Source organism: Mustela nigripes, chromosome 6, assembly GCF_022355385.1.
Source record: "Mustela nigripes isolate SB6536 chromosome 6, MUSNIG.SB6536, whole genome shotgun sequence".
NCBI lineage: Eukaryota > Metazoa > Chordata > Mammalia > Carnivora > Mustelidae > Mustela > Mustela nigripes.
Genome location: NC_081562.1, coordinates 52,760,479 through 52,769,871, shown reverse-complemented (window position 1 = coordinate 52,769,871; position 9,393 = coordinate 52,760,479). Strand labels below are relative to the sequence as shown.

The 9,393-nt window shown below is 39.6% G+C and overlaps 1 protein-coding gene across 1 annotated transcript in view; it reads right to left on the bottom strand.

Moving 5' to 3' along the window:
- Positions 1 to 369: 369 nt before the first annotated feature.
- The window catches only part of LOC132020273 (pregnancy zone protein-like), a 46,716-nt gene continuing 37,692 nt past the window's right edge, over positions 370 to 9,393 (bottom strand). Inside the window, exons 16-29 of the mRNA XM_059404466.1 lie at positions 9,327 to 9,390; positions 8,424 to 8,600; positions 8,053 to 8,140; positions 6,969 to 7,125; positions 6,498 to 6,572; positions 6,040 to 6,217; positions 5,523 to 5,746; positions 4,402 to 4,620; positions 4,121 to 4,251; positions 3,669 to 3,759; positions 2,755 to 2,823; positions 2,281 to 2,383; positions 1,238 to 1,279; positions 370 to 605 (exon numbers count right to left, since the gene is read on the bottom strand). Of these exons, the coding sequence (XP_059260449.1) occupies positions 583 to 605; positions 1,238 to 1,279; positions 2,281 to 2,383; positions 2,755 to 2,823; positions 3,669 to 3,759; positions 4,121 to 4,251; positions 4,402 to 4,620; positions 5,523 to 5,746; positions 6,040 to 6,217; positions 6,498 to 6,572; positions 6,969 to 7,125; positions 8,053 to 8,140; positions 8,424 to 8,600; positions 9,327 to 9,390 (1,641 nt within the window). The 3' untranslated portion in view covers positions 370 to 582. The remainder of the gene's footprint in view (positions 606 to 1,237; positions 1,280 to 2,280; positions 2,384 to 2,754; positions 2,824 to 3,668; positions 3,760 to 4,120; positions 4,252 to 4,401; positions 4,621 to 5,522; positions 5,747 to 6,039; positions 6,218 to 6,497; positions 6,573 to 6,968; positions 7,126 to 8,052; positions 8,141 to 8,423; positions 8,601 to 9,326; positions 9,391 to 9,393) is intronic.

The following is a 9,393-nucleotide window of genomic DNA, read 5'->3' as shown; positions in this document are numbered from 1 at the left end:
CCCATTTCTATGATTCTTTCATTTCCAGACTGTTAGATAAAAGGAATCATACCGTGTGACCTTTTGAAAGTGGCTTTATTTTTAACCAAGCATCATGTTCTTGAGATCCATTCAAATTGTTGTATAGATTAATAGTTTGTTTCTTTTTACTGCTGAGTAGTATTCCACAGCATGAATGAGCCACAGTTAGTATAATCATTCACCTGACATGGACATTTTGGTTGTTTCCAATATTTGGAAACATTGTTTTCTTTCGCCTACTTTTCTGTGGATTACTTGAACACTTTTTGGAATTCCATTTTGATTTCTCTGAAGTGCATTTAGCTTAGTTTTTCAGATAATTTCTATAGTGTTTGTAAGAATGCTGCAGAGAATAGACACATACTTCAGAAGGGAAATCTAATATTGATAAAGAAGAAAAGAAATGGTAGAAGTGTATATGTCATAAATTTATTCAACATACAAATTTCATATATTTCCAATTCCTGTCCCCTATTTCTCCTACTATTTTCTCTCTTCTGATAAGGCTTTGTCTTTCGTTTCTGGAGAAGAGCATCTGATGAGGTCCATAAGTTTCCATTTTCAAGCATTTCTGTGTTCAGATTCTAAACAGTAGAATAAATGACAGGAAAGTTAGGGAAATCCTGTCATCCACTGAAGGAATAACTTTTCATACCTCAATCATAAATATTTGACCTTAATAAATTTTAATTATTTTTAATTATAGGGCTGTTTTTGTTTTTTGTTTCCTCTTTTAGAATGGAGAACTGAAGGTGTCACAGTGAGTGTTCTATTGCCGAAATGAACATTGTTGACTGGCCTAAAGGAAAATCTTGTAGATCACATCTCTCATGCTGTGTTATATAGGAAACTACAGGGAAAAATTTCCTGACCTTAACTAGTGTAAGTTTAGAAGTATCCTGAAAAGGTGATAGGCGATAAATAGATCACGACTGGGTACCGAATATAAACTAAATATTAGAGGATTTAGTTTTTATATGTTGCAAATTCCTGGACTCATCTGCAAACAAGTCACCCCAGACCCAGTAATTATAATTTACATGCATTTTTTAACTGAGAAATTCTAGGATATATTTGAAATAGTTTAAGTTCCTAAATGATACATCATGGGCTTTATAATATGATCAGGATATACTCGAGAAACAGCCTTATACGGACAACTGATGTTTATTTATTTTCTTTATGTTGGCATTAGACTTTGCTGTTTATACTTTACCAGCACTGCAGGGATCCCTGTATTCTTCCACAGCGAATTCCTCTGAAAGAGAATATATAAGACAGAAAGAGTGAAGACATTCAGTAATAGGCATATGGGAAGTTAACTGTAAATAAACTGTGTAAACTAGGAGAGAAAGTATAAAGACAGTTATGGAGCCAATGGAAATGAATGACTTCTGTACTAACCCATCCTGGACTACCGGAGGAGGCAGTGAAAGAAAACTGGGCTTGGATACAGAAGTCAAGGGCAGGTTTCAAAGATGGAAGGTTGTCTGTCGATGGGATACTCTATGGCCCTCTTCACAGCTGTGTTTTCTTCATTGGAATTTAACTTCCTCTCTGAACTCTTTCTCACTCCAGGAAGGAGTAAAGTATTACGTTACCAGCATCTTAGGATGCTTGCAAATTTCTAGTTCAAAGTCATGAGCAAATGGAAGAATTTCCTGCTGTATTCCAGAGTTTCCCAAACTTTGTGAGACTACTCAAGGCATGAGTCAACAATGGATCAAATTTGGGGTACTAGGGTGGCTCAGTAATTGAAGTATCTGCCTTGTGCTCAGGTCCTGGGATCTTTATACTTTCTTTCCCAGTTTCCTACCATCAAACTCCTTGTTCAGGGGAGGTCTGCTTCACCCATTCCCTCCATCCCTCCTCCCAGATCATGCTCTCTCTTTTGTGCATACTCTCTCTCTCAAATAAGTAAATAAAATATTTTTTAAACAGATCAAATTTTAGATCTCATATCATATATCAGTACTGATTTTTTTTTTTTTTTTTAGTTATTGCTACTCTACTTATATTTCTGGAATATTTCACTCCAGGACAAACAACTTTATAAGAGGATTTAGAAAGAACTGATCCTCTTATTACTTTATACGAACGATTCAAGACTCATTTAGGGGGCACATGGTTATGCAAAGACCACAAACTCCTTCTTTCTTCTGGTGAAAGATTGTGGAATTTTGTTTGAGGCAGGGTCACTCTTTATCAGGCTCCTCAGTTCTTCCCTTTCAAAGCTCAGCATGTCTGAATCTCACTCACCTGTCTCGTAATAATCATAGGCTTTTATGGTGGCTGGTTTTAAATGGTCAACTTGGATGTCTTGTTCCACTGAGAAGGAGAAACTCAGGGTTTGATTGGTTAGCTGGAGAGACAGGAAAACTGAATTGGAATCAAAGATTAACTTGTTTCTAGTTACCATTTTCTCTTCCTATGGTATTATCCAACCTTATGGTTATGCTATTCAACTGTATCAAAACCTATGGAAAGAATGGGACATTTTGAGACTTGCAGAATACACTCAATGGCAGATATAAGGAGGACAAATGAGATGATTCTATGGAGAGACAAATGTAGTAAAGTGAGCCTTGTTGATCAATACAGGTTTCATTTCCCTCTATCGCGATTTTCTTCTCCCTCACTTGTATGTGTGTGCAAAACTTTCTCCAGAATCTGGATTGGTGTGTTGGAACCTCTAGTAGTTCCCCCAGATCTAGCAGAGTCACAGAATCTTACCTCTTCAAAGTAAATCAGGACATGGTTGGTGCTCACTTCAGTCCTTTGAATCTGAGGCTTCTGTTGGAGCTGTTGACCAAGAGTATAAACCAGACATAGGGGATCAGGAAATTCCAGGCTAAGAGCACTTTTCAGGTATTTAGGATCTAACTGGCTGTTCAGAAACATCCAAATGGCTAATTTTGATTTCTTTGAGAATTACAGTAATATTTATCAAACAATTTCCTATTAACTATCATCTCCATCATCCATTTATACCTGTATATATATATATATCTGTATCTATCTGTCCATCTGTCTATCATCTATCTAAACTATCTCTATCATACACATTTTATTTTCTTTTTTTTCGAAGGATTTTATTTATTTATTTTATAGACAGAGATCACAAGTAGGCAGAGACAAGAGAGAGAAGCAGGCTCCCCAATGAGCAGACAGCCTGATGTGGAGCTTGATCCCATGGCCCTGGGATCATGACCGAGATGAAGGCAGAGGCCTTAACCCACTGAGCCATCCAGGCACCCCCCACATTTTCGTGATATATGAGACTCATCTTTTCCATAAAAAAAGAAGAAAGGAAGACAATCACATATATCATACATATGTGTATATGTGAGTATATTTTTATATCATACATATGTCTATATACATTTTCTCTTCTTTAAAATATAGGATAATTCAATACCTCTCCATATACCTAATGTCTCAAGGGATGCTGGAGCATTATTAACCATGTCGATGACTTATGTCTTACACTGTCTACTGCAAAACAGCTACACCCACTATTGAAATGACTTAAACACTCCAGAGAAGACTTGTGAGGGAGTAAACCTCTTGAAAACCCAATAAAACGGACAAGCATTAATGTCAGCATTTATCATAATTTTTCTCTCTGTAAGGGACTTAGGGTTTACCTTTTTCACAGATGATTTCACAGGTATGAAGCCTGATACCATCTTCACGTCAACGATGACCATGTTGGAGCTAGGTCGCTCCCCAGTGTAACTATGAAGACAAGGCACAGGGACAAGGCATTCAAACAAAATTCTTTAGAGTTCATTGAAGACATAAACTCCCCCTCTCTTTCATTTGTGCTGTTCCCTATCTTGAACTACCGCTCAGCTTCCCCATCTATTCTATTTGTGTCTGCTCTGCTTGTTTGGAGAACCGAGCAGTATGAGTCACACTCTGCAGGTATGGCAACACCATATGCTCAGTGTCAAGGTTTTTCAGTTTGGGTGAAGGAAATTTTCTTGTTAGTAAATATTGCAAGAATGCCATATTCATAGTTTGTGGCTTACTCCCCTGCAAAAGAAAACCACTCTCTCCATGTTTTACAAAAAGTCTTACCAACAAAAGGATTTACCTAATGTTGATGCTAATCTGGAATTTCCTGTGAGCATGTACTCCATCACAATTCTTGGGGAGAGTATCAACCTTCAGAGTGAAGGGGACTGTTCCTTCCTTCTTGGGCAGGATGTTATATCTCAAGGATGTCTAAAACAAATGGAAAAAAATCCTTTATCATTGCCCTCAAATAGTCTGTTTTCCTTAGCTCACACATCTTTTTCCATTTGGAGATTCATATCCAGTTCTTGAAGCTTTCCCCCTGCATCTGTAGCATCCCCTCAACCCTGGAAGACTCACCTGGAGGTACACACATCCGGACCCTGACACGGTCGTGCTGTACTCCCCTGGAATCTCCGGCAGCCCGACCTCCTGCAGCAACAGGCGATTGGCATCGTGGACTTGGAATTCTTCAGAGAACGTCTCTGAAGACTTGACCGTGACTACAGATGCTTTCTCCCTTTTACTGAAAGTTGCCGCTCCATATTTGGACAGGGCTTGGAGAGCTACCACCGTGTCCTAAAAAAAGATGGGGCAGAAGTCACAGGAGTGAAGGTAACAGAATCATACTGGATGTAGATCACATCAATACTACTCTCTCTCAGAGTGATTTCATGTTAAACCCAGACCCATTATTAACCCCGAACTATTCTGTGTACTTTAGGGGGACATGAAAAAGTTTCCCCATTCAAGTAGTTTACACTATACATGTGGAAATTAGACCCAAACATTGACATAGAGCAGAGGCTACTTCAATAAATTAGAAATTTATGTAATAATGTATAATAATAATAGAAATTTATATAATATATATTTGTTGTAAACATTCAGGGAAGGGGGAAGAAAGCAGAGCTAGATTAGTAAGAGAACCCTTCCTAAAGAAGGTAAGTAAGAAGACTTACTTGAAGAAGGTACTGTGAAGAAGAAATAAAATCATGTGTGAATCTTGAGAAGGATTTATACAGACAGAAAGAGAGGCATCAGGGGCTACCAGAGTGGGATATGTGGAGACATTGAAAAAAGAGATGGCCAATTCCAGAAATTAATTAGAAGGGAGTATTTGTGTTTAGTGGGGAAGAGTAAATACTTTGAATAACATTAGTAGATTGTTTCAGTCTTCTTTTGTATGAGAAAAAAAAAAGGTTTCCTTTACCAGGGAAGTCATTTTATGAAGTATTGCTTTAGGAAGATTGATCCATATTACATTTATGGGTTGACGAAGGAGAGAAGAGATGAGAGATTGGACAGAGGACAGAACAATAATGAATATATTAAATAATGAGTCTGGAACCTTTCTGGTGATGGAGAAATGGGGAAAGCATGAATTAGAAATACTATCTGATTAGTCAACTCCTAGAATATGCTTGTGTCTACATATGTATTGACATATGTATTTTTCTTCCTAGAGGCTCTCCACAGACCTGAGTAGAGGAGAAGCCCCCATTGGGGTTTTGTTGCTTCATGATCCATTTCACAATCCGTGAAGCCACAGACAGGTCTTCTGAAGATGGGGCAGGCCAAGCAGTCAGATAGGCAAGGAGCAAGTATGAGGTCATCTCCACTTCAACAGAAGGAGCCCGAGGTTGATAATAAAGTGTCGTAAGTTCTTCAAATTTTCCAGGACACTGCCAGTGGATTGAGTCCTCTTTGAAATGGAAAAGGATATGATCTTAGACTTAAAGAGTGATCTTATTTAATTAGTTGTTGAAGATTTTATTTTTTTATTTGAGAGAGAGAGAGAGCGAGAGATCATGAGCAGGGGGAATTGGTAGAGGGAGAAGCAGACTCCCCACTGAACAGAGAGCCTGATGTGGGACTCGATTCCAGCACCTGGGCATCATGACCTGAGCTGAAGGCAGACATTTAACAACTGAGCCACCCAGGCACCCATCAATCACTGTTGATTCTGGAGGTAAATTTTGCAGTAGCAGCCCTTACCTTCTTTTATGGCATCTTTGTCCAGCGAATCAAGAAGCTCACTTCGCTTGGCCTGGTTTCCTGCTAGGGCAAAGGCATAGGCCAGTAATGCCTTGGTGTAGACAGGATTTCCCTGGTCCTCTGAGATGGATCTCCAGGCATTTTCCAGGCAGAATAGAGCACTGCGAACAACAGGGTGCTATAAGGCAGATAAAAAAATCTTTCGATAGTGGAAGCAGGCTAATGAATTGTCCACAGGCTAACACCAGATCAAAAGGCCCAATGTGTCAGGTTACTCATGGTTCTGACCAGAGAATAATTTCCTTGGCAGCTTCCAAAGGCATTTAGTCTTTTATGGTCTAGTGAAATATACCAAAATTAAATAACAGGACAACCACAACTTATTTTCCTCACAGAGTCACAGCTTCATGATTGGTATTCCTTGTATCTGTGAGAGAGGTAGAGGTGCTGGTACATACAGTGATAGGCAGTGGCATCTCCAGCAGAGCAATGGTGATGTAGGCAGAGAGCGTCAGTTCATCATCTACCCCACCCTGTAGAGAGCAGAAGCAGAGACACTCAAACACTCCAATAGTCATTAGGCAGGGCTGGATCATTCTATTCCCCCACCCTCTCTACTCCACACACTCTTCACTAGAAAGCATCTTTTCTTGCACAATCTTGTTGATTTTTCCCCATTCCCCTCCACTCTTAAATTCTTGAATCAACCTCAAATTTTTTCCCTCACTTTTAGTAATACATTGAGGTTTTTATGCACCCTATTTTATTATTCAGTAAAAAATGACTATTTTATTGTCAGATTTCAGAAGCTTTAGAGAGTACCATCCTTCCTTAAAGATATGTCACCAGGACAAGAGGAATGAACAGGAGTGTCTTTGCCCCTCCCTGTCTCTGTTTTCAGGGACTAGAACAAAATGAACAGCATCCACCTTAATGGCGTTGTTTAGAAGCGATCCAGAGCGTTGGAAACAACCATTTTCTTTTTGACTCTGTGAGATCCAGGTGAGGGCACTCGTGATGTGTGATATCTCCACAAAAATGTGTGACTGGGCTTGAGCAAAGGACTTGAGCACAAATGCTGTGAGCCTGTCCAGTACAGGAGAGGCAGACATGAGGACAATCTCACATTTAAAGCCCACTTTGGCAACTGCATTTAGACATTGGTCTTTGCCATCCACGGGAGGAAATTGTTGGGGAGAATTGGTTGGGGGAAGCAACACTTGTGCACTAAATACTCTTGTTTGTTCAGCAAGTATCTGGATTCCTTTTACAATCTCTACTTTATTGTTTTCCTCCAAATTGATGCTTTTCACTTTTTTCTTTTTTTTCCTTTCACAAAATGTTTGCTGGAGATCCCAATCTTTTCTATCCCCCATGTTGCCATTTCCTGAATGATTTGAATAACATCACAGCCTCTTTCTCTCTTTTCCCTCTGCCTTTCCCTTAATGCACAGTATAGAACTTCTTCTACTACCATTTCACTTTATAACACCTTCTGCCTTCTATTTCCATTTCGGGGGAATCTTCATTTTACTGCTATTTACTGTGCTATCACAGCTGGCATGCCTTCATACACGAAATGATGCAATCACATAGTAGTGATGACAGACAGAAGGATTTTTTTGGACTTCTTTTAAATTTATTTTTTATTTATTTTCAGCATAACAGTATTCATTATTTTTGCACCACACCCAGTGCTCCATGCAAACTGTGCCCTCTCTAATACCCACCACCTGGTTCCCCTACTTCCCACCCCCCACCACTTTGAACCCCTCAGATTGTTTTTCAGAGTCCATAGTCTCTCATGGTTCACCTCCCCTCCAATTTCCCCCAATTCCCTTCTCCTCTCTTAGAGAAAGAGAGGAGAAGGGAGTTGGGGGTAATTGGAAGACATATGGATTTTTAAAGGATAACCCATTTCCATGAAAGAACTCCAGGTATCAGAGAATAATTATTTTTAGAATTTGAGAATAGAATGGATCTATAGCAAGCATATGAAAATAATGATCTTACCATGTATTTCCTTGACTTCTACCATAATGATCCCCAAAGGTGCTGTATGAACCATCACTGTGCTTATAATTCAACTGCCTTTGGTACCCTGAAGAGGAAGTTTTCATCGATTTATGAAATAGCAGAGACATTGGAGAAGTAATTAGATTTTTTCTTCAGAATGTGGTTGGGAATCATAGGAAAACGCCTATTTTGTTAAGATGTCTCCAAGGCTTGATATGCCATTGAATTTCCTGGTATTAGAGTGGGACATTTTATTGGTTGTCACAGCAACAGTGATTATTAAATCTTAACCAAAGGGATGCTGATTTGAGTTCCCTGAGAGACATATTTAGGGAATCAAGATTTCTCCTTTTGGGATTATTGCTTACCCCTGATGAGGTAACCGATGGCTTTGGACTTGATGGTCTCTGTCAGCTGTCGGGTCTCATTCAGATAGTTCAGAACATAGATGTTAGGGACAAAAAGGACCATATTTTGCTCTCCACAACCATACGGCATCCGGAGAAGATTCTGAAGATTTTTCATTGCAGAGCCCAATATGTCACCTGGGGAATGAAAGGCATTCAAAAAATTAGAGGAAGGGTGCCTGGGTGGCTCAGTCAGTTAAGTGTCCAACTCTTAGTTTCTATCTCAAGGGTGGTGGGATTGAGCCCCGCCTTGGGCTCTGTGCTTAGGGAGGAGTCTTCTCTTCCTCTGCCTCTGTTCCTCCACTGGCTTTCGTGGTGGCTCTCTCTCTCTCTCAGATGAAGAAATAAACCTTTAAAAAAACCCAGAGGAACTCAGGGCTGGTTTCTACTGGGATAAGAAGATAGATTACTTGCTAAACAAGAGGTCAAATCATGTATGGAGAGTAATACAAGAAAGCATAAGAGGTGAAGAAAAACAACGAACAGAAAGGACAGACAAAAGTGGGAAAAAAAAGTCGATGATTCCAGGATGGAAAAAACAATGGCTGGGCATATCTTTTCTGAAGAACCACATGCCTGGTAAAAACCAACTGTTTTCAAATCTATTAGGAAGCCTCACCACCTAGTCAGTCTCTGAAGATAAGGGCACAGAGAGATGACACTTTTGAGTATGTCAAGGTATAGAAATAAGCACAACATCTCTTTAACCCCCTTCCTGATGAAGATACAGTGTAATTCTTAGCTTAGCGCTCTTTCTCTCAACCCAGTGCTTACAGCCAAAGTCTTCACTAACCGTGGATGTTGAGGCTGCATGCACTAGAGTAATGAGATGGACAGTGGCTTGCCTTGGGCTGGGAGACTCACCCAAAACAGAAAACGTCTCCCTGGCAGATCCTTCAACCACATCTGAAGGAACTTTCAGTGACAACTT